The sequence below is a fragment of the Furipterus horrens genome, unplaced genomic scaffold (assembly GCF_987537825.1).
Source record: "Furipterus horrens unplaced genomic scaffold, mFurHor1.1.pri manual_scaffold_6, whole genome shotgun sequence".
Lineage (NCBI taxonomy): Eukaryota > Metazoa > Chordata > Mammalia > Chiroptera > Furipteridae > Furipterus > Furipterus horrens.
In genome coordinates, this window is record NW_028327176.1 from 346815 (window position 1) to 371371 (window position 24557).

The 24557-nt window shown below is 58.2% G+C and overlaps 1 protein-coding gene across 1 annotated transcript; it reads right to left on the reverse strand.

Annotated features, from left to right (window-relative positions):
* Positions 1–4421: 4421 nt before the first annotated feature.
* TMEM18 (transmembrane protein 18) lies at positions 4422–8116 on the reverse strand. The gene is made up of 5 exons (XM_090280864.1): positions 7668–8116; positions 6561–6681; positions 6190–6244; positions 4699–4792; positions 4422–4614 (listed from the first exon to the last, which is right to left on the reverse strand). The coding sequence occupies exons 1-5, from the start codon at positions 7722–7724 to the stop codon at positions 4519–4521; spliced, it is 423 nt and encodes a 140-aa protein (XP_090136990.1). The 5' UTR covers positions 7725–8116; the 3' UTR covers positions 4422–4518.
* Between the last annotated feature and the right edge of the window lie 16441 nt (positions 8117–24557).

The following is a 24557-nucleotide window of genomic DNA, read 5'->3' on the forward strand; positions in this document are numbered from 1 at the left end:
GAGGGCCGATCGGAGGGGGGTTTGCCCAGCCAGCCCTGCAGCCCTAGTGTGTCTGTGAGCTGGGAGGTTGTCTGTCTGCAAGAGGAAGGAAAGGCTTTGCAGACAATTCAGGGCTTTCCTGCAAAATGACAATAAAACTCCACTCAAAGATGCTAATGTAGTGCCCCTGGGTAAAGAAGATTCCTAAACAGCGGACCCCTGGAGGTGAAGGGGCCTCTCGTCTGTGAGCCTGGAATCCCAGCTCAGGACAGACCCCAAGCAGGTCAGAGCCTTTCTCCCCGACAGTGGCCCCCAGCCCCCTCACCCCAGCAGGAATCCCCCCCGCCCAGGAGTTCCCCCCCAGCAGGAGTCTTCCTCCAAGTGGAGAGGTTCTCAACCAAGAGTCTGAAACACGTGAAAACCAAACCAAGCCAAACCAGCTCCCCTTCCACATGCTGTGATGGAAAAGGGTTTATTCTGAAGTGCAGTTGGAGTTGTCCCTGCGTTTGTTTACCTGAAAACCCCGAGGTTTTCCCAGCATGGTTATTACGACCCAAGAGCCAACCACCCTTTATTTCTGTTTGACGTGGAATCGTGGGAAAACACCAAATCCTAGACGCGCTTTTTCCTGCCGCTTTGGTCATTAATCAGCTCACCTGCCACTGCCGGGAAAACGGGACTCGCTGCCATCTGCCTAGAGTCCAAGGTTGGTGATTCTGCCGCCGCTGGGGACGCGACCTGTACAGCTGTCTGCTTCCCCCGTTTGCTGGGACAGTGAGACCCAGCCTTTGTGTGCTGGGGTCTTTTCCAGAATTCCTGCCCATTTCTGCCAAGTCATGAGTGAGGTCAAACGCTCCCTCCCGATGGACCGTGACACACAGCAGTGCCCTGTCACCTCCCTGCACCCGCCACTCTGTGCAAACCCAGACTCAGCTCTGCTCCTGAGCCTGCCTGCTGCATTTTTTAAAATCCTCACCCCAGGATATTTCCACTGATTTTAAGAGAGAGAGGAAGAGGGGTGGTGGGGGAGAGAGAGAGGGAGAGAAAAACCTCAGTCGGTTGCCTCCTGTATGTGCCCGAACCCGGGATCGAACCCGCACCCTTTCAGGGCATCGGACGACGCCCCAATGGAGCTCCTCGGCCAGGGCGCCTGCTTCCCGTCAGAAAAGCGTCTGAGGAGCTAGGAAGACTGACGCCTGCAGAAGGCGAGCTGAGCGCTGGGCTGTAACGCTCACCGTCAGCCTGGGATGCCAGAGCACTCGCTGCGGTGCCGCGCGTGAGAGGCAGGTGCGGGGCCAGCCCTCGGGGCCAGACCCTGGGGCGGCCGCGCCTGAACACCCTGGCCCTTCTCTCCTGCACCATCGGACAGGCCTGGCGCAGCCGCCTCCCACGCCGGGCCTGGGTTTCAGTTCCTCTCCTTCTGTCCCTTCATCAGTCTCCCCTCGGTCCCGAGCTTCCTTCCAAGGGTAAGGGGGCCAGGTCAGTCTTGGCTGCAAAGGTCCCCATGGGTCATTTTCCGCCCTCTTCCTCCAGGGGGCTGGAAGAGCCACGCCTTCCGGCCCTCCCACCTGAGCTGGACCACAGTCTGACTGAGCCCTTCAGTCTGGCTCAGCCTTGCTCACAACAGTCTCCCCAGGGACCAGGGGCCATGGCCACGCCCTCCGGAGCTGCCGGGCTGGAGCCCCGATTGCCAGCTTCTGCTTGGCCCAGGAAATCTTAGGAGGGCGGGGCCGGGACCCAAGGAAGAGGGGGGCTGCACACAGGCATCTCAGACTCCTGGAGGAAGAACCCTGGCGAGTCTTCTCCGTCCTTCTCAGTTGGGTGGCAGGCGGTGACACCGTCATTACGGGGACCACCCCTGCGGTTCTGCTTCTGGGCTGTGGCTGGTCTGGACCCACGGGTGGGGCAGGTAGGCCTGCGATGCCCGGCCGCCCCAGCTCCCAGCCAGCGAAAGGGGCTCTGGGGACTGAGCATGTCGGTGGGGCCGGTCTCAAACCTGCCAGTCCCCAGTGCCCCATGGTGCGGGCCGCGTGGGGGTCCCTGAACCCCCCGTGTTTGCCACCCTCCAGGTACTCCCATGGCTGCGTGTTCCGCTGATGTATTCCTGAAACGAGAAAACCCCAAAAACTAGTAACAGTTGTACAGACGTGGCCGTGTGTGCACAGAGTTGTTTTTCTCTGGATGCCTGTGTGTGTGTCAGCTGCTTCTGGCAAAGTACGAACAAACACGTAACTTGGACGAGAAGGAAGGAAATGAAAGCACCAGTTCTCAGTCCACCCGAGTCCACAACAGCAGCGCGCCATCCAACCGCCAGGCTTCTCCTGGAAGGAGCACCGGGAGCCCGAGCCCAGAGATGCGTCCGCGCCCCCTGCGGGCCGCAGGGAGAGCACACGTGCCCGCTGAGCAGGGACTGGATCACAGCCCCCGGGACCCGGAGACCGGGCTCAGCATGGAGCTGTCCTCGCTGAGCTGGGGGCGACACAGAGCCAGTGGCCCTCGGCTGCGCTCCTGCACGCGCCTGCCAGCCTCTGTGGACAGCGGGGAGCGTGCGCGCTGGCCGGCCCGCCCTCGGTCCCCCGGGCAGACCGCGTGTTGTTTCCACCAGGAAACTGCAAGTCTGGAGGCCAGCGACTGGGTGGCTGTTTGTGCATCTCCAGCCCAGAGAGCGGAGCTGGGCGGCTTGTCTCTCTGGACCCCCTCTGCCTGCCAGGCTCCTGCGTCCTGCACAGAGGCCAGTTACGTTCCTGGTACTCATCCAAGAACATCTCGGGACATGGGGATGCCGAATCCAAACCTCTGCTCCTGCGGACATGCTGCAGGCGCGGGGAGGGCAGAGCCAGCCAGCAGGGGCTGGGCGCACGTGGCGCTCTCGCCGGGACCCACCGTGGGACACGGTCGTGGTCCCAGGGCCCCCAGCTGCAGGGCACACCCTGCCCACCTCACACGCTCACGTGGAGCCCTGCGGCTCTCAGCAGGGAAACCCGCCGCTTGTGCGTTAACGCGCTGCCTGTGGGCGAGGACGGGGTGGGGTGCACCCAACTCCCAGGACAGCGCAGGGCCCCGTGGCAGGACACATGTGCTGGTTGGCCCGCCTGGTCTGTTTCCTGGTGACTCCGCTCGGGACAGGAGCCCAGAGAGCGGCTGCCTCACCTGCGCGTCAGCAGCACCTGCGAGCCGGCCAAGGCTCAGCTAAGAAGGAAGTGAAACGTGATGGAGGCCGATGTTACACTGAAAACCACAGGTAAAAAGAAAAACTCCACAAGTGTCTACTAAGTATTTTTCAAAAATGTGAACCTTTATATCATACACCAAGAATATTTTGAAAGAATCTTTGATAACTTTTCTATTGTCAAAATATAGATTGTCCGAATTTATTTAACGTTGCGACTACTAAATGCACGTAACTTCACTCAAAATTAATTACATATACACTGCGTTTATATGTTAACAATTATGACATCAGTAACTGTTAACAGCATCACACACAGGGAACAGAGGCCTCCTGTCCTGTTTTTACACTGACGCCGTTTAACTTCAAACTCATGCAAAGGGCGTCAGCACAGCCACCACAGGCGTCACGCTGTCCTCACAGGGGAACCGGCGCAGTGAGGCGGATGGGCCAGCTGCCTCGGGAAGAGGAAATGCACTCCGGCCACAGCCTGTCCCTCTGCCAACCACGGCAAATGTCGGGAGCTGCCGGGACCAGGCCCCACGTCCTCCCATGACTGGCCCAGGCCTGGGCTGCGCGTCACTCCCCTTCCTGTGAACTGACTGTGACGTCACGGTGCTTTCAAAGCTGTCACACTAGTGAACACCCTGAGCTGGCGTGCACACACACACACACACACACGCACACACAGGCTGTGAGGTGCAAATTCCAAGTCTGCCTTCACCTGGGAGGCCGTTTTTAAGTCATTTTTTATGTTCAGTACAAAAGCTGAACACATTGCAAAGGGACTGGAGAAAACAGGTTAAAAGCTGTTGGTGGCACCGCTGGGGACTCCCCCACAAGAGCACATGGGGCAGCAGCTGTGACGAATGGACCCCGGGGGCTTGCGGGGACTCCCCGAGGGACTGGTCTGGGCAAGGCCACTCTGATGGCCACGGGTCCCGGAGCAGCCGGGGCCTCAGCCGCCACACTCCGCCCGCAGAGAAAGCGGAGCAGTGGCCCAGGGCGGACCCACCCCGCCCACCAGCACCGGGGCCGCGACAGGGGCTGTCAGCGGGCACCGTGGCCGGGCGTCAGCTCGCGGTTGGCTCAGAGACCCTTCCGAGGACCGGCTCCAGCCAACGGCAGGCACCGTCCTGGAGCAGCGTGGCGTTCTGCTGTTGGCCGACCGAGATGTCACCCTGGGTGCGACCATGCGTGGGATAGTTACTGTGCGTCGTCACTCCTGCAATAACCCTGCGGTAATGAAGCGACGGGAAAGACACCCCACAACGGTGTCGCGCTGAAAGGTCGCCTTTACGAGCTGCGGTCGGGCACCTAGTCCCCGACACGCCAGCGGGAGCCTCCGGGAAGGCCGGGAGGCGGCGCCGTCACTGCTCCTTCCTCCTCCTCCTCCTCTCCTTCGCCTTCTCCTGTAAGTTCTTCAGGTCAGTCATCATGTTCAGCGTCTTCCGCACCCACATGACCTGAGAACAGTCGTCGGGGGAGGGTTAGGTTGGACGACACGTGCGGACAGGGAAGGCGGGGACCAGCGGCCTGCCCGTACGTACCACGATGGCCACGGCGTTGAGGAGCAGCGGCGCCGAAAACACCAACGAGATGAACATCCCCCTTGAGTCAAAATACTGGTATTTTGAAAACAACCTGTTTCAAGAAAACTTTGAAAGTTACATAATGGAACAACATTTTAAGTGACAACCCCCATTTACTGTCAGGCTCTGGGAAGTCTTACGTTGACAAGGGCAGCACCCAGTCCCCTCCCCTCCCCCCGGCGTCTTTCACAATCCAGACTGGATGCCCACCATGAGGGATTGCACTGGTCCCTGGTGCCGACACCCTGGGATCACAGGGCAGCACCCCGACACTGGGGGCTCAGGCATGAGGGACGCAGACGGGTGGTGTCCAGTGAGGAAGGAGGAAGCCGGCAGGCGGCCTGAGAACCAGGAAGGGGTATTTTTGGGAGGGGGAGGCTGTAACTGGGCCGACTCCCCATGTGGCCGGCTGCAGGGCGGGAGGGACAGTGACCTCTGCCTGATGGACTGCGCAGGACCCTGCGCTGCAGGGCAGGGCTGGACGGGGCTTTCAAGGTGAGAAATGTGTGTCTTCTAAGCGCATTCTCCAGCTGACGGGCCATCCCTGCGGGAAACTGTGATGCAGACAGTGGCGCAGGGCCGGGGTGACAGGAGGGGCCGCCTGTACTCTGTGCACACGAGGGGCGTTCGTCAGCCGAGGGGTGACAGACAGGAGGGTGTGCTGGCCGCCGGGAAGGGACCTCAGCAGCACGGGCTTAGGCTCCCCAGGCTAAGAGGCAATGTTTTCAGCCTGTTATTGCTGCCAGTCTGGGGTTTTTTTTTTATATTCAGGAACTTCTAAAAAAATTTTACACTTAAAAATACAAAAACCATGTATCGCTCATGGGCCATATAAACTGTTGGGGGCCCGGACCGGACCGAGGCCCACTGTCCGCAACCCCATCTGGGGAAACGGGTTTCGTTTCCGACCGAGGGAGGCCGCACCTGACGGGCAAGGACAAGGGTCACGCAGAGGTCTCGGTCCACGTGCTGCTTCGTTGGACGCCTGGGTGCAGGCCCGGAGGCTTCCCTGGGGGAGGTGTGACCCTCAAGCAAGACGATGTCAGAGGCGGGAAAGGGACCGGAGGCAGCACAGGACTGGGTCTGGGTCCCCAGGGCGGAGGAGGTGGGGCAGGACACAGTAAGTGGCCTGGGGGCAGGTTACAGAGGGGAGGGTGGGGCCCCGACTCAGAGTCCTGGGTGGGGATGGAGGGGAGCAGCTGGGAGCAGGAGGGGCTGCCGAGGGAGGGCGGAGGGCGGGCTGAGGCCCGACACTGGGCGCAGTGGGCCCAGGGGCAGAAAGGCCTCGGCGCGGCCCCCACTGGCCCCCAGGGCCCCAGCTCTCTCAGGCCGCCCCCTTACTCTGCAGCCCAAGCTCCTCTACAACAGCGCCGGCCCCTCCCCCGCTCCTGAACAGCATCCCGGGGCGGCTCGGTGAGGTCCAGGGAGCCTGCGGGGCAGAGGCCTCACCTCCAGTTCAGGGCAGCCGCCTCGTTGATGTACTCGGCACAGTAGACCAGCGTGACTGCAAGAGAAGGGGCCGCGCGGAGTCAGGCGGCGTCGGTACGGAATCACGTGCTTTCCGGCGAGCACTGAACAGAAGCGCCGGGGGAAACGTGGGCTGCACGTGAGACTTAACGTGAGATGCGCGGGCAGAGCCGTCCCGGCCGCTGGCCTCCCGCCCCGAGGCCGAGCTCCCCGCGGTCCTGCCGACCGTCGCCCCCGTCCCGGCACCCTCGCCTGACCCCCAGGGCCCCCCACCCAGCGGAAGCGGCGGCCTCCCAAACCCCGCACAGCCCCGCTTCCTGCGCCTTCTCAGGCCCCGCGGGCCGCTCACTCACCCAGGCAGAGGAAGTGGCCCACCTGCAGGCCGCGGCTCTGGGCCGACAGGCAGGTCAGCAGCAGGCAGAGCACGTGGAAGGCGGCCAGGCCGAGGAGCCAGGGCTCGGTCCAGTCCGTCTGCTGCGGGGAGGCCGGCACACACGTCAGCGGGGCCACGCCAGGCGGCCAGAGGCCCCCCAACCCCGGGCCGCGCGCGACAGGGGCGGCGGCAGCAAAGAGAGGGGAGCGGGAGCCCGGAGGAGGCACCCCGACCGGCCGCGGGGTGCGGAGCAGCTGCCCCTGCAGCACCGCCCCGCGGGTGGGGACGAGGGGAAGCGGCTTGTTCGGCAACGCGCTGGGCCGCCCCCACGTAAAGCTCGCGCTCCCAGCCCTGACCCGGCACTGCGGCCTTGGGGAACCGTCACCCCAGGGGCAAGCCTCCGTTCCCTCCGCCGTCCCGCCCCGCACCCCGCCCCGCGAGCACTGCGGCCACCTCAGGCCCCTCGACGGCCGGGGTGGGCGTGTCCGCACCCCACGCTCAGGGTCCCCCACAATCTGAGCCAGCGCCCACTGTGCGCACAGCCGCGCCCTGCCCGGACCGGGCTCCGCTCCCGACCTCAGGCCCGAGGGCGGACGCCGCAGCCTGCGCTGGCGCGTCGGACACGAGCTGCGTCCGCCAACTCGCGCGCGAGGAGCAAGAGCCAGGGGCACCGCGCCGCATCGCTAGGCCCCGCCCCACCACCCAAGCCCCGCCCAAGAAGCTCCGCCCCAGAGCCCAGGCCCCGCCCAAGAAGCCCCGCCCCAGAGTCCAGGCCCCGCCCAGTAAGCCGCGCCCACCCAAGCAGCTCCACCCCAGCGCCCAGACCCCGCCCAAGAAGCTCCGCCCCAGCGCTCAAGCCCCGCCCAAGGAGCACCGCCCCAGGGCCTTGGCCCCGCCCAGTAAGCCCCGCCCCACCACCCAGGTCCCGCCAAAGCAGCTCCGCCCCACCGCCCAGGCCCCACTCACGGAAGCTCCGCAGTCACCGTGCAAGGCCCCCCCGGCACCACCAGATCTCGCCCCAACGCCGCGTCCGGTTCCGTGGCGTCCCTGGAAGACGCAGGGAAGCCCGGGGAGGCCGCCAACTTACCATGATCACGGCGGGAATGCTGACAGGGAAAGACGTAACTGAGAAGGCGGACGCCATCGTGCCCAGAAAAGCCCGCCCTCACCGCCGCCGTCCGGCCAGCCCCGCCCCGATACCGGCAGGCGTGCCTCCAGCGTCGCCTCTCGCGGGATGTCGTGTGTCGCGAGATTTGCGTTGGCGGAAGTGGGCGGGTCACCCTGTGCACATCTCGCGGTAGTTCGTGGTGGTACCGTGAGTCGGTGATACCGGATTGCTTTTACGTGCCTCCCCGTCTGTCACCGGTTCCTTCCGAACAGGTCGGCCGGGACGGGGTCCGCTGTGATGGCAGAGCCGGTCCGGTGCCTCGTGGTGCAGCTGGTGACGGCCGAGCAATGGCTGATGGTCCTGGGCGCCGTCCCCGGGACCGACCGTGTCTCCCGGCGCCGGGGGCTCCCGTGCGTGCGGCCCTTGTGCGCCCGCCGTGCGGGGAGCGCGCCCGCCGTGCACCGCGCTGTGAAGTCCGGGGCCGGTCCCAGCGAAGCGGCGAGAGCCGTGCGAGCGGGCGTGTTGTCCTCCCGCGGGGGCCAGGGGAGCGGGCCGCCCCTCCCGCCCCTCCCGCGGCCCCGTGCCCGCTCCTGCGGCTTCTCAGCCCACCCCGTCTCGGCCCGGCGTCTTCCCGGGTGCCCTGGCCTGACGGCTCTGGGGGCGGTGACCACGGACGCAGCGCTCGGCGCGCGCTCTGGCGCCTGAGTCCCCCGTCCCGGGACGCCGGCGCGGAGTGTGCCCCCTGCCCCGCGCTCCGTCGCGTCAGGTCGGCCTCTTGTCCGTGACGCGGCCCCGTGGCCGCTGCGCCTTTGCCTTCACCGCCCGCCTGGCTTTCCAGCACCGATTTCCCCTCCGCCCGAAGGCCGGCGCCCGGCTCCCGCGCCTGGGCGGGAACACCCGGCGTGGCCCCGCGCGTGGAGTCCGGAGGGAGCCTCCCCCGGAGCCGACACGCTTGTCCTCCGACCGCAGCCGCCCTCGGAGGTGCCGCCGCCGCCCGCAGCGGCCGGCGCGCTGTCCCCAGTCCCGCGAGGCCCCGGCGGGTGGCAGCACGAGCCGGGCCGGGTCCTGCCCGCGGCGCCGCGGCGCTGGTTGCAGCCGCGGGAGCTCCCACGTCCTCCGGCCTGTGGAACCGAGAGGTTTTCGTCGACGCCGTTCAATTTTAGGCGGAGAAACATGTTTTCTGAACACCATGGAAGAGACCCATGTGTCGTTCCGGACTTTTTATCAGCCTGCCCGTAGGAAAGTGGTTACTTTAAACTGCTTCCGAGACATTCATTATGGATGACAAAGGCTTGATAGATAAGATCTAGCCAATGTAACATCTCGTTTTCACGTTATTTTTCCCAGCGCGTCCGCGGTGCACTGCTCACGGGCGCCTGGAACCGCGTGGGCCGCCCGGCGTGTGCCGACCCGCCGGCCCCGGCCCCGGCCCCGGCCCCTGCCCCTGCCCGGGGTCAAGCCCACCTGCTTGCTTCCCCCCGTCAGCACGGCCCAGGGCAGGAGGGGAGGACGTCGGGGACGATGAGTGGCGAGTGATGGGGACGTTCTCGAGTTTTGTTTCTGTGCAGAGACCCCGAGGGCCACACGTGATCTAATGCAGTCGCCGTGAGACGTTCCGTTACCAGACAGGACCTTCCATGCAGAAGCAGAAGGAAGAGCTCGGGAAGCGAGCATAGTCACTGCCTTCTCCGGGGAAACTGAGTCAGCTGAAGAAGTTCCCCCTTTCCTTCCCTCCTAAGCCACCGGGTACTGAGCACGGAGTGTCCAGCAAGTGTTTAGAAAGCCGGCGCCACAGCACGTTTCTCCAGCCCCAGGCATTTCCATAGCATTGAATATATGACGTGCGCAGTACTCTGAACTAAAAGAAGCTTTGTAAACTCGTCGGTTTGCGCACTTTCCTCGGGCAATAATGACATGGATTTTTAAAACAGTTTTCAACACTCAGCCTTTATTATACAATAAAATGTAACAGATTTTAGAAAAATATCTTGTGGAACAGGGACAGGTTTAAAATCACTGCGTAAAGGGCCCGGCCGGGTCTCCCAGTGGGTTAGAGCATCGTCCCCGATACTCCAAGGTCGTGGGTTCGATCCCAGTCAGGGCCCACACAACAATCAACCAGTGAACACAAATAAGTACAACAACAAACGGACGTCTCTCTCCTTTTCTCCCTCAATAAATAAAAGCAATTGTCCTTATAAAAAATAAAATTGCTGTGTATAAAAACTGCTTATGCCCCACAGTTTTTCATGATTTATTCAAGTTCTATGTCAAGAATTTGGTTCCCGTCATTCTTTAGAACAGAATTACATCAGATTGTGTTTGGAGTGCCCAGGGCTGTTCCTGTCACCCAGCGGCCGGTTGTTGGGTGAGAGATTTCTAATACCTGGTGTGTTGCTTTCACCAGAAGGGCACTGGTGTGGCCTTCACCAAAGGCAGTGACCCTGTACTGACACGTTTCTCAGGTGCTCCCCCCCGTCCTGCTCTGTGGGACACGCATGACTTTACCCGCTTTCCAGTGAGGAAACGAACACTCGGGATACGCTGTCCAGGACTCGCAGCCAGTGAGTCCGGACGTGGCGTTGGACTTGGCTGAGTCTAGAGGTTATTGCTTTTCCCTACAAACTGTCCCTGGGGTGGCCCTGCAGCTCCTCCTGGGGCTGGTTCTCCTGGTGAAAGCTCCCCTAACTTAGAAGGCAGTGACTTCCTCCAGAAAGTAATGAACGGGACTCAGTGCCTGTTTCTCTTGCCCCAAATGTAGGGTTTCATCTCTGGATTCAGTTTTTCAATAATCCTGCTCAGCCCACATTCACCTCCGTGGCGTCAGGGGCCCTCCTGCCCAGTGAGGCGGCAGCTGTTGGCAGGGACAGTCTGTCCAGGTGACGAGTCCGTTAGAAAATGGAGCTATTTGGGAGTAAGAATCGGCTGTTTAGATACAGCCCCCACTTTCCTGGCCTGTCAGGGGGATGGGCTGGAACAACCAAGGACCTCAGGGCAGTTGTCCCGCTTGCTAAACGTGGCTGCTGGCTGGGACCCTGCAGAAAGGTCAAGAGCAACAGGAAGACGTTGAACAGGGCACAGGTGACGCCATTAGCAGCCACTAGTCATCCCTCTAGTTCCCGTGACAAGCCACCCCAGGGAACTAACGGGGTCAAGTCTTGTGCTGTGACCCTCAGGCGCCAGCTGTCTGCCCATCAGTCCCCACGCGTCTCTCAGGGTTCAGAACAGCTGCAGAGGCTGCTGGGCTTCCCACGGGGCCCCATGGCTGGAGGTTCTCACGTGTTTTTAAGACGCCCTGGGTACCTGAAATGCCATGAGTGTAGCTGTTAAAGTACAGTGACAGTTTACGGAATTAATGAGCCTGAGGCGTCCCGGGGCTGCTCACCCCGTCACGCAGGGGCACCTGCTGCTGTCCTGGAGCCTCAGAGGGAGGCGGGAGCCCTGGCATGGAAGCTGCCAGCCACGAAAGCCCAGCGTGACCGAGCACAAGGCAGTAGGTGATTATCCTGAGCTTCCGATACGCAGATAAGCTGCTGGGAGAGTCCCACCTGCGGTGGGGCCCGCAGGCCCCTCCAGAGCAGGGCGCGCGAGTTCGTCCTCCTTCCTGGTAGGGTCCCGATTGGACAGGCGGTGGTCAGTTCACCTGGACGTCTCCCGTGAGTCTGGACTTGGAGCGCTGGTCTGCCCTCTCACCTGGGACGCCTCGGTCCTCCGATGAGGGCTGGCGAATGGTTTTCTGGTATCCCTCTGCCGGCTGTGTGAGTCTCCTGGGCCGCCATAACAAGATGCCGCAGACGGCACTCAAACGACAGAACTGACTTCCTCGCGGTCCCGGGAGCCGGCAGCGCCAGGCCAAGGCGTCCGCAGGCTGGGCGCCCCTGAGGCCCCTTCTCTGGTGTGTAGATGCCACCTGCCCCCTGTGTCCTCACGTGGTCCCTCTGTGTGTGTCTGGTCCGGATCTCCTCTTAGGAGGACAGCACTCGTGTTGGAGTAGAACCCGCACCAGTGACCTCATTTTACCTGAATTAGAGGCCAGATCTCCAAATAAAATCACTTTCTGGGGCAGTGGGTGTTGGGATACCACAACCAAAGGGGACATTCTGCACAGAACCAGGCCCTAGGCTCGCTCTTCACGTCCTTTTGTCTAATGGGTTAGCATCAGGAATACGGGAGAGTGGACTTGGGACCTGAGAAAACTGGATTTGAGTGTGATTGCCCTCACAGCAGCGTGACCCGGGGCTGTGATTTTGTAATTACCCAATTCTCAATTTATTGAGTGAAGGTGTGGCTAAGAATGCCTTTCTGTGGGTCGTTTCTAGGATTGGTTTAATGTGCCTTACAGGCTGAGCATTGTGCCAAGTGAGTGGCTTCTGCTTAATAAATAATAGCTGTTCCTACTTCTGTAATGTTTTATCCCAATACCCCCTGGGCATCTCCTTTCAAGTCTTCTTTTTAATGCACAGACCCATCCGTGTTCCATCTGTTCCCAACTCCGTCCTTCACTCAGTGGAGTATCCGTCCGCCACTGGGTAATGACACCCTTCATTTGGGGAGGTGTCATTTCTAAATAAAACATGATAGCTCATCCGCTTCTTCAAACTTTATTGCACATTGAATATTGCGTCTTGAAAAAGATTCAAAGGTCAGGAACATTCTGTCTGAGAATCTACAGCTAATCCAGGCCCCATCAATGTGGCCATAAGATTAAATCACTTTTTTCTACATGGATGTTCCTGTATTTATTAAATAAACCAGGTACTTATACAAATCTCCTTTCCTGGAGCTGGACTTTGAGGTTGCTTAATAAATGGCTCTTTTATTGGAGATAAAATTTCAGACAGAAGAGCGGGCATGGGATGGCAGGGGTGGAGCCTGGAGAGATGTCACCCAGCCCTGGGACACCTGAAGCCCCAGGACTTGGAGGGCCAGGACCAAGCTTTGCGGGCAGCCTCCGTGGGGGGTGGGGTGGCAGCCCAGTCACGGCCTGGCCTCAGCCCAGCGATGCTGATGTCAGACCTCTGCCTCCAGAGCTGAGAGAAAACACAGGCCTGGTGCTGCCACCTGGTTTGATCAAACCATTGCTGCTAATCTTTCCTGTGAACAACCTCGTCGTCTGAAAGCAGCTGTGAACCAAATGCAACCCTCCTCAGTCCACAGAAAGGGTGTCGTCTTCCATCACGATGACGCTCGTCCTCACACAGTTCGACTCCCCAAACATTCCTTGGAAGAGCTTGGCTGGGAAATTTTGCTTCATGCTCCATGTTCTCCTGACCTTGCTCCTTCTGATCATCACTTGTTTCGGGGACCACAGAGCCCTTTTGATGGTCTTAGGCTGACATCAAGAGAAGAGGTTGAAAATGAGTTGGATTCATAGTTTGCTTCAAAACCTAAAGAATTTTACAAGCGTGGCCTTTATAAGCTAGCTGACAGATGGAATGAGGTTCTAGAAAGCAAAGGAGGTTATGTTAACGAATAAATATTTTCATAATCATGGGCTTTTTCATTTTTAAAATAGACCTCGAAATCGGACATTACTTTTGCACCAACCTTATACAAATCAGAGATGAGGACATTAGCTCAGAGGGAGCACGTTTGTAACATACAGTGTGATCAGTGACTTCATTGAGTCTCTATTAACATGAAAGCTTCAGAACAAGTTCCCTGTTAGTAGTTGTACTTGGCTTACTTTGCTCTCCTTTCTGTTCAGATTTTATTACTTATTTTTAGAGAGCAGAAGGGAGGGAGACAGAGGGAGGCAAACGTCGACGTGTGGGAGAAACACCCACCGGTTGCTTCTTACACGCCCCTATCTCTGGACCTGGCCCGTAACCCAGGCCTGTGCCCTGACTGGGAATCGAACCAGCGACCTTTAGGTTTGCAGGTCGGCGCTCAATTCACTGGGTCACAGCAGCCAGGGCCGCAGTGTCTTATTTAACTGACATGATAGTTGTGGTCCAGAGACATTAAGTGATTTGGAGAAAGTCACAGGCTCTATTAGCAGCTGTTCCAGGTGTAGGAAATTCAGCAAAGCCCAGACTCTCCCCACGGAACAAGGTGGTCCTGGGCTCCGTTCCCAAACTTTGCAGATGTTTGAAATGAGATGTTAATGGAGTCTGCTGGTTACAACACGAAGGAATGTATACAAATGGTTACAAAGCAGCAAGGAAGTACCAAGTGCAGCAGGAATGAAGTTTATTTCTACACGGTATTTCCTTGGTGTGAATCATCACCCAGCCCACAGAAAGGAGGCTCCGTAATGGCAGTGACGCGTGTAACTGAAACGGACTCTGCAGATGTCTGTGCGTCTCGGGCCTGCGCTGTCCGCCTCGCAGGGGCTAATTCTGTGTTTCAATCAGGACGGTCTCCCCAGGCTGCTGCGGCAACACAGATTTTCTACGGACGTGAATAGCAATGACTGTCCTATACCCACTACACGCCATATTTTAAACATAACTGAACAAGAAAAGTACTTCGGGGTCTAAAAACGTCAACGTGGCACATCGTAAAGACCCAAACAATTTAAAGGGAGACGGGCAGCTTCGGAAGGAGCGCGCGAAGGGCCCCGGGCCCTCCCAGGGAGCTGGGAGCAGCCGGACAGACGGCCACCCCAGGACAGAACGTTGCCGGCATCAGGACCGCCTGGCTCCTCCCTCGAACTCTCAGGGCCTAGCTGAGCTGACCGCACGGCTCCGCGGTCCCCATCGCCCTGTGTCCAGGCCGCTCAGCAGCAGCGTCAGGTAGAGGCGGGGTCCCAGTGGGGGGCACAGCAACGGGCCCACTGCAGGGGGACTCCTGTGTTGCGGACCTTTAAAGATGGAAGCCCACCTTCCTGACAGCTCACCCTCTGAGGACGGGGCTGCAGTGTCTCCGTGACTCAGCCTCCCCATGATCCGCAGTTTAGCATTTTCTAGGTCTTTCTGAGAATGTCATGTGATGAAAATAGAGCTAGTTCTATCATTAATAATTAATAACAATAAAATAATAAACAGCGAGTATTTGTTGGGGTCCAGTTTTGGTCAGGCTGAGGGCTGCGCCAGGGGCTCTCGATATTTTATCTTTAGTTATTTAAACCACACTAACGGATACTCTTTTGGCTCCGATTTTGCAGATGAAATACTTGAAGTTCAGGAGGTGAGTGAAGTGGAGGGAGAGGCTTTCTTGGATGAAATCAAATGCCCTTGCAAGCCGGGGCCTGTCTTGGCCCTTCAACCCACGAGTTCAACAGTCCTTCTTTGTAAGCCACCGCTCCGCCCTGAGAGAGCGGGGTGGGGGCGGGCCTCAGGGAGCACGCAGCCCAGTGGGGAGGGAGCGTCCTACGGGACAACCGCAGTGTCAAGGTTAAGGCGGCCACTCCCAGGGTCTCCTGACCCCATTTTCCTGGTTTGAAAGTGTTTGTGCAACTTGAAGAAGGCCACGTCCGCCCTGCCCCCACGGCCACGACTCTCACGTCACAAAGCAGCCGTGTTCTCTTCCCGACCTGGTGCGGATCCCGGGGACTCGGCTCTGAAGATCAGTGAGGGTACCAGACACCCCTGTTTGTTCTCCAAAACAAGGCAGATTTTTTCCAAAGGACGTCCTATTTGCTTCTCCTGCACAATCTTTCACTTTGGAATATCTTAAAGACAGAAAAGCACTTAGAAAGTAAAAATATCCTTTACATGTAGAATATATTTTATTTCATGTAGAAAGAAATGTATATTCTCATTAAAATGTTACCTTACAGTGGAAATGAAGGAGACACAGCTCCCCTGATCGCATGGGCCCGTGGTGACCCACGCTTCCATTTTGCTCAGCGACACCTGTAACTTTGATATATGTTTGCATATGTGAGCAGTTGGCTCACAGGGTGATCACACACACTGATGTACTAGTTCACCAATTTTATTTATGTCGTCATCAATTTCAGTAAATACTTCAGAGTTTTAAGTAACTGCGTGGCACAACACCATCTGGAGAGCCTTCCTTACAGCATCTGCCGCCTTCACTCAGAACAACAGTGCTGTGACGCGCAGGCCTTTAATTTTCTGTATACGTATTTAATTTATTACTGAGGGTCATTTCCTAGATGTGGAGTGTATACACACGTGAGGAAAAAAACTGGCAAAATGTATTCCAAGAATATTGGACCAATTTATGCCCCCATAGAAATACTTCACGAGAATTCACCATCTAAGCCAGAGTCTGTGGTGTGTGTGTGTGTGTGTGTGTGTGTTCATGTCCATGTGTATGTGGATTTATTTAAGATCTACCTACTTACTGGTGAAAACGTTAGCTTTTCATTTTAAGTGTCTTTACCGCCTGTGAGAGGGAACATTTTCGTGTTATGCAATTTGAATTTCTGGAAGGTGCACTTCGCTTCTCCTTTCTGCTCATTCCCGTCCCCTGAGTAGGTTCCAGTCTGTGCCTCCCATGCATGTATTTTTCTCGTGTTCCCTCGCTCCAGGGGTCTGAGAGCCCACGCTCTCGAACACGCTCCCGGCACGGTCAGGGTGGCGGGGAAACAGTAACAGAAGCACCGCAGTGATGGAGCTCAGCGGGCCCCGGTTCTCCGAGGCCAGGGAGCGGCTCACACCGGGGTCCCTGGTACATCCTTCGCTGTTGAAGCCTCCGCACTGACCAGTGCTTCCTGAGCCCCGTCGAGTTTCCTGAGAGCTCAGCACTCTAACGAACGAGTCCTCGCTGGGCAGGCCCTGGTGTGTGTGACCCGCGGGGTGGGTGGGAACATGCCCCGCTCTCCGCAGTGCCCCCTGCTTTCCCAGCCTGCGGGCAGGAGCGGCCGATCCTGGCCCCACGGGGCAAGAGGGGTTTCTGTCCGCAGGCCCCCAGTTCTGCGTCCTCAGGTCAGGAACGTGGCTCAGCATCGGCTCACCTGAGAGCAGAAAGGACTGCCGCCTGGGTCCCCGCAGGTGCGGCCCGAACTCCGATGCCCCGGGCAGAAGCAGAGCCGCGGGCGTGCGGACACTGGACGGCCGGGATGGACAGGCCGCAGGCTCCAGGCTCCCCTGGCGGTCACGCCTGCAGCAGGCCGTCCCCCGGAGGGTGTGCCCCTGCATGTCATCTGCACTCACTACGGCTCCGTCCGGGAGCAAGGACAGCAACTCGCACCTTCATTTCTAGGGCGGTCCACGGGCACCTCTAATGCTGGCATTTTCTACCCAAAGCACCAGGGCTCTTTAGGAGGAAGAACGTGGCCATCGAGGCAAGATGCCCCTAAGTGTTGAGGCCTCAAAGGTGCCAGCGCTCTTTTCACCGGCAAGCACCGCCCCCCGCCGGCCCCTCCCCCACACCCCTAAGCCCGCTGTCCCCATGGACCCCAACACGGATGCTCTTGGTCTGTTCGGGGCCAGATGGGACTTGAATAGCTGATTTTCTTCACGTGGCCAAGGATTCCTCACTTGTGGTTTCCAGAAAGTGGGAGAAAGCAAACGTCCACGGAAGGAACCTGAGCGGCTCCCCGGGACACAGCGGAGTCCCCGTCCTCGCCCAGCGGTCTCCTCCGAACGTCCCAGCGCATGGTTGTGAGCGCGCAGGGCCGGTGGTCACATTCCTGCCGGGGGCTGGAGCGGAGGCCCCTGCAAACCGCGGCGCAGGTCGCTGGGGGTGGGTCGCACCGTCCCGCGGGGCCCATCACAGCCGCGGGGGCAGCCACCGGCCACGTGAGAGAAGCGGGAATCGCTCTCACACCCACGTGGAGCCCCCACCTCCCCTCCCTGCCCCGACCTGGGGGCCCTGTCGCAGCCTGCTCACCGCCCGCAGGGGCGCGGGGCCTGTCCTTTTGGAAATTGTCCAACGGCTTTGGCGTCGAGATTTCTGAACTGAGGAGCCAGACACCTTCAGCTTCATTAATTTTAATTTTTAACCAGCTACATGCTGATAAGATGAGGATGTTGAATAATGTCTTATTTTAAATAATAATCAGGGCTTTCTCATAAAAGAATTTTTAAAGAACTGTTTGAAGGGGTTTGAAGCCCAATCCTAGGCGGTCTCAGACCCAGGGACGGCCTTCGGGACTCTGCGTTCGGAGGGCAGGCCTGTCGTTCTTCTGGGCTCCGGAAGGAAGCAGGGTCCTGTGAAAGGCTGCGCAACCTTTTCTCCATCTGTCACATTGCTCTTCAAAAGTCGTCCGCTTCACGGACTAGATGACTATTTTATGTGCTTTTAAAGTCTCCTGTTTTTACTCTGAAGAGCTGATGCCTTGTTTTTACTGTAGAAGCACCTGCCGGAGGTGTGTACGTGCTTACCTGTATCGTTTGTGGAAAACCACAGGCATAAGAGCCCAGCTTGGGGGCCGCAGTGCTTGGCACTCACAGGCTGGGGCAGCGGCAGCCGGCCGGCCTCTGCGGTGCTTCTAGGACAGGCAGCGGCATGTTCCTTTCATTTTTGCGGTGACTTTATTGGGGTGACATTGGTTAATAAACGACACATTTCTAATTGCTGCCTGCTCCCTTGGGGCCGTGCTGGCTTCTGGGGGCATCCCCCGGCCAACGAGGGCGGAGAAAACCGAAAAGGGGCGAAGGGAAAAAGCCCAGTGGCCAGGACAGCGCTCATCACGCACATGGTTTTATTGTTAATCCAGGACCAGCTCCAGTTTAGGCAGAGTATCACCGGGGTGGGTGAGCATCAGAGGGAACACAGGACCGCGACCCGTTTGTAACCAGGCAACCACGCTGTGTTACCTGCCGGTTCCATGAGCCGTGGACCCTCCAGTTCACTGGGGGTCTGTGAGCAAACACAGCCTCATCCAAGGGAGACTCTTCAGGCTCCACCCCACGCCCAGAATCCAGTCGGAAGCTGAACAATAGTGAGTGACCGGGCCGAGTCGGAAGTGACCGGGCAGTGTCCTGCAGCCCCGACTGACGTCTGCGTGTCCTGCAGTGGGCGCAAGGGGCCAGCGTGCGGGCAGAAGGTCTGAGGAAATTGGGAGCGTTTTTGTCTTCAGTTGTTTTAAAAGATTAAGTCAAAATTCTGTGGATTATAAGGAGCTTCTACACAAACAATTTTAAATTGTACACATGCTGGCGAGCTGGGCACCTTCCCGAGGCTGGGAGTGTTCGGGGAGAGGCCGAGGACCTGCCTGACATTGGCTTCTAGAAAAGACTCCCACGTGTTTGCAGGTTGATGGAGACCAGCGTCTGTTTCTATAGAGCTGTTTCTACATCACGGTAGCACATGGAGTTGGGGGGAAACCTAGAACCCCAGACCGCTGAGTCTCCCCCCTCCGACACATGGATAGTTCCAGTCCCTGGTCCATGGAAGACCGTTCCAGCCCCCAAACCTGCAGGTGCCGGTGAAGCTGGTGACATTCAATGCCTTGTTTTGATCGGTGTATGAGTTTGTCGGGGCTGCTGTGACCGACAGAAAACTATTCTTTTAGTCTGGAGGCGGGAGGAGGCCCAAAGTCAGGGTGCAGATAGCGCTGGCTCCTGCTGTGACTTAGTGAGGGATCACACATCGTGGTTACCTCCAGCTTCCGGCGGTTTGCCGGTGTCTTGGCATTTGTTCCGTGGCTTGACGCGTCTCTGTCACACTGGGCAAACGTTCCCTTCCAATAAGGACACAGTTTTATGGGTCAGGGCCCCCCTCATCTGCACTAATCACGTCTGTGAAGACCCTGCACCCAAACGAGGTCATAGTCACCTGAACCGGGGGGTCCAGACGTCATGTTCTGGGAGACAAAGCTCCACCCACAGCGGCTGGCGTCTCTGTTTGAGGGTCGGCTAGAACCCTGTTTTTGCCACACTTGGCTTTCCTTGTGCAAAGACAGATGTGGGAAATTTCAGGACGTCTCAACTTCTATCAGAAGGTCAAGCTCAGCAAAATATATGTTGAACTAAATATTTCCAATTATTTAGGAGGCCGTGGCCCAGCAAACTGAGTTCTTTGGTCACAAGTGAGGCTCACGTGGTGTCTACACAGAAGCCCCTCACCGTGTCCCTCCCCCGAGCAGGCGCCTGCCACCTGCGCCGGGGACTCCCACCGAGTCTCAGCAGGAGCGTTTTCTAATTCTGTGTCATGCCTGCTCCCTCAGGGACGTCCCTGCCTCGTTCTCAGGGCCCTAGGTGGCTTGACTGATTCATGCTTTTAAGGGAAAATCGGAAAATCCAGCCGTCTGGTGACTGGATGGTTTGCTTCACGAGGTCAGCATTTGGGCTAATTAAAATTATGGCTTTTTTCTGCTCTGTAGCTGACATCTCACCTGTGGAGAGAAAATGAACGGTGCTCCACTCATGCCTAGTTTCTGGCTCCAAGACTGTGCACCTTGTCCCCCACGTCTGGCTGCCTTCAGAAGAGAAGACGTACCTATGTCCCCGGACGGTGGTGAGGAGACAGGACGCCAACGGGGCACCCTCAGAGCCGGGCAGCATTTGACAAACACGCCCCCTCTGGCCCCGCTGGCCTTTGCTGCTGCTCAGTCCCCACGTCCTGTGGCTCCTTCCAGGGCCCAGCGGCTCCTTGTGCCTCGGAGGGCCCAGCGAAGGGGCCCAGCGTTCCCTGGTGGGTCTACAGGAAGGGTTTTTAAAGTCACATTCTTAAAATAACTGAGGGAGCACAGTGCGTGTGGGACGCCTTGACCCGCTGCAGAACGGTCTTTGCAGACTCTGCAACAGAGCGTCGCCTTAGAAACGCCTCGTTCTGGGTCGGCCGAAAAGTCCGTTACGTTTTTTCCGAAAGATGTCTCCAGTAGAGCTCTGTTGTCTTGAACTTCCTTAGAAACAATTTTGTTAGATTGCATCGTGACAGCTGTCATATCAGTGGGAATTTTTAAAAAACATCAAAATTGGTGAATTTTTGTGCAGCCATTATAATATTGAAGATGGAAGAAGAAATGCAGCATTTTTGGCATGTTATGCTTTATGATTTCAAGAAAGGTAAAAACACACTGAAACTCAAAAAAAGACGTGTGCCGTGTGTGGGGAAGGCGCTGTGACTGACTGAACGTGTCAAAAGCGGTTTGTGGAGTTTCTTGGAACTATTAACATTTTGGCCAAATACTTCTCTGCTGTGGGGCTGCCTTGTGCATTGGAAGGTGTTTAGCAGCCCCCTGGCCTCTCCCCCTGGAAGCCAATAGCGGGAGACAGCCGACGTGCCCCAAATATTCAAATCAACCAAGTTATTGGTGACAATGAAAAACACGTGTTTTATTTCACAGAAGAAATGTAGCGGACTTTTGGGCAGCCCCGTACGTGGCATGTGGTGGAAATGACACCTCACCGTAGCTCATCCTTCCACCTGTCCGCACCCAAACGCTGAAACTGGGAGGCTCAACATTCGGTGAGCAAATTCAAGCAACATGTCCAAAATGAAGAGAGTGATTTTCAAAAGCAAGGGCAGGGTGTGCGCAGTGCTTGGCCTGTGGAGGAGGAACCGCAGGGCCCCTTAAGTCCTGCCTGCCATTGCTCTTGCCCTCCAGGCTGGCCAGCCCCTGGCAGGGACGCAGGGTCCCCCACCGCACACAGGGCGGAGCAGCGAGACCAGGGCCTCGTGCCCTGGGGGCTCCATGGACCGAGTGGGGGGCCGGTGTGTCTAGGACAGCACCCACCCCACCCAGCTGGGGGATGGCCTCCCGAGAGACAGGAGGAGCCCACTTGGAGGACCCGAGAGGCTTGCCACCCCCAACCTGCCCCTGCACGGTCCTGCACCTGTGGGGGTCGCCCCTTCTAGCTCAGGCTTAAGGAGACTTTTTAAAACTCAGAGTCAGCGGTAAAGGATGTCACCGGGGATGAGTCTACGGTGCACAGTGTCAGGTCACACTGTGGCTGGCGATTGCGGCCGCAGCTGCGAGTAAATCAGAAACCGGGGCCTCGGGCTCGGCTATGTGGCATCACCGCTTTTTCAATGGTCCGACCCCAACTTCAGGAGTTCGCGGGGCTGACAGCAACGAGCTGAATTCTTCCGAGGCTACAAGCTCCACTGTCTTCTCCGTCGCGGCCTGGCTGCCGCCGCCCCATGGGGGTTCTGTGGACACGAAGGGCGGACTCCGCAGCCTGCGGTCTCAGGTCACTGAAACCAGTTCAGAACCCGCAGATCGTGCCGAGAAGCATGGAATGCTGGGGGGCAGGCGGGGGAGCTTGGGAGTGGGAAAGCTGCTGATGGGGGGCTGCTGCCCAGGGAGTGTGCCCGTCGTGGGGGCCCCGGCAGCAGGGATCGCAGACCAGGGGGAACCCCTGGGACCGACTGAGGTGCGCAAGGGGACATCCCCTCTGACTGTTCCACCAGGTCGTGACGCATCCTGACTTTGCACCTGCGTCGTGGCGGTGGCCGTGCTGCGTGGGGTGCTGACCGGAGCCCCTGGGGGAGTGGGACACGCTGCAGCAGACCCCACGCAGCCCTTTGGATGCTGGGAGCGCTGCCTGCTTGGCACGCGGTTGCTTCCACTTAAGCGCCAGGGAGAGTTTCAGTGATTTGACGTTTTACATTGGCTTTGAGGCAAAAGGAAAAAAAAGGCAAAGAAATAGGAAAAAAGGTTTCTAAGGGTGAGACAATGAAGAAAAAGGAAAGTAAATGTTTCTAGAAGTTTCCTTTTGCTTTACGGTCCCAGCCCGGGGCTGCCATGGCAACAGGGGCTCCTCAGCCCAAACCTCCTGCCAGTCCTGCCGCCCCCACCCCGACCCGTGCACCCGCTTTCTGTCTGCAGACACGAGGCACCGCCCCCCCATCCCGGCTCGCGGTTCCTTCCTCCCTGCTCCTGCTCCCCGACAAGTGCCCGTCTCCACCCCGGGAGCAGGAGGCCTTCTCTGAGCACCCTTACGAAGTGACGAATGGTGCGCTCCTCACCCCAACCCTAACCCCAACCCTGACCCTGACCCTAACTTCACCCCAAGTCTCTAGAGCTCCTGCCTCGACCAGAAGGGCTCTGCCAACACCTGCGAGGCTCACCTGGCGGGTCGTAGGGTGCTCACCGGGCAGACCGAGTTCTGCTGCCTTAGGCACGTGACGTGGCTGCCCGGGGAAGAGACTGGAACTACGGCCCGATATCCTGTGAGCTGTGGCCGCTGCGGGGCCCGGGCGCTGCAGGTGCACAGGTCCCTCCGTAGACAACCGCCCTCCTGTCCCCGAGCCCACGGTCCCCGCCGCTGACCTGGGTGCTGCGGTCTGGGGAGCGGCGCGGTTGGTCCGTGTTTTGGAAAGAGGGCGCTCCACACGCGGAAAAGCACGGAACTACTGAGGGGTCTCAGCAGGAACTTTGGGGAAGGAGAAGCTTCGCTAGTTCGGGTATGTTTTTGAAAAGTGACATGTCCCAGGGATGCTTAGGGACCTGCAACTGGGAACATGGATTTCAGAACTTATCATCCATTGCAACCTCTAGGCGGCCCAGTTCCATATAGAAATAAAATAAAACCACCTTCTCATTGCTTAACACTGAGCGGAAGTGAAGATTAAGTTGGCGAGCATTTCCAGGGAAAGAATCCGTGTTCTGCAGCTGTCCCAGGCATTTCTTTTCAAAGGAGGCATTTCGTGTTAATTAGCTCATTAACAGGTAATGAATCCCCGGCCGTGCTGCCTGGGCTGGGAGAACCCCATTTGCAGGGGCGTGGGTCCCTCTGCGGTTCCTGGGAATTCTGCCTGCAAACACCCGGGAAGGAGTCAGCCGGTCAGAGATGGGCATTTAGCAACAAGCAAACCAACGTGTTTTCCTTTTGTGTGTGTGCGCCTCTGGCTCCCAACACCGATTAGTCAGACGCGTTATCCACCCTGGACACGCACGGCAGCTTCATCATCATAGCAAGGCACAAACGCATGTCAGTTTCAGCTAACCTTTACAAGCTAATTACTGAACGTGGGGGTGCTTATAAAGGCATTAAAACAAGTAATTTTCAGGATGACAAATATTCCCATATTTTTAGTTTGAAAAATGTTAAGAAATTAAACTCTTTTTTTCCTCCAACTTACTCTGCCCGACATAGTGAAGGAAATGAAGGAATTAATGAATTTATTTTTCTCTTACTGTGGCGCTCTGCGGCCCCCAACGTAAGGCTGTGTCTGGGTTACGAATTGTTTTACTGTTTTTATTTTTAAATTCTAAACTAATATGTTTTCTCTTACACAAACAGCACGGGCGTCTGTAAACTGTCACACAGGGGCACACAAACGTACCCACAGATAACGAGGACTCGTAGGAAAAGAAGGCGTGCCGGGGCAGGTATACAAAAGCCACTTAAAACCCAGCAACAGCTGAAGAGAACGTGTTCCATTTCCCTTTTCCAGGCCTCGGGGCCGCCCTTCCCCAGTTAAGTAAGAAGCTCCCGCGCCCCGGAGGGCCTTAGTTTTCAGCTGGACCTTTGAGCTCCGTGGCCGGCTGGCTGGGTAAAAGCAAAGGAGAAGACAGAAACAGGACAGGCTCGTGTCCGAGGAGACGCAGGGGATTTCCGTGCTTCCCGCCGCTCGGTAGAGCGGAGAGGGAGGCGCTGACACTCCGGGCCGGACGTGGCGCCTCCGCGCTGTGTCCCGGCGCTGCTGATGTGGGCTCGCTGTGGCTCTGGGCCTTCGTCTCTGCCCTGGTCAGATGCCGGGAGAATTAAGCGAGGGAACAAGTCGGGGAGGAAACGGTGACGTGGAGCAGAAATCATCACCCCCGTTTTCTCAGCTGCTGAAATCGAGCACCTGCTGCTGGTGGGAGAGTGGGGCCGAGCGCTGGCACTCCCTCAGGTGGCGCCGCCAGGCTCCGCGGGGTGCTTCCCGCCGGGGATGGACGAGCCAGCAGGAAACACGGGCACAAACGCGCCTGGCCTGTCGCAGTGACACCCGCTCCCCTACCCCCGCAGGTGAGAATGGTGAGTGCTGCTCTCTGAGCGACCAGGTAGGTTGGGGTTTTCGTGTTGATCCTGTAACACGTCTCCCAAGGTAGCCTCTTCATGTTTCTGGCGCGTG

What these genes read in the sequence shown, in the direction of transcription:
- TMEM18 (XM_090280864.1), bottom strand. Translation starts at nt 7,724, where the DNA reads ATGGCGTCCGCCTTCTCAGTTACGTCTTTCCCTGTCAGCATTCCCGCC. An exon ending in GGGCCACTTCCTCTGCCTGG is followed by an intron (nt 6,245 to 6,560) that starts GTGAGTGAGCGG and finishes CTTCTCTTGCAG; the next exon opens with TCACGCTGGTCTACTGTGCC. An exon ending in TCAACGCCGTGGCCATCGTG is followed by an intron (nt 4,615 to 4,698) that starts GTACGTACGGGC and finishes GACTGTTCTCAG; the next exon opens with GTCATGTGGGTGCGGAAGAC.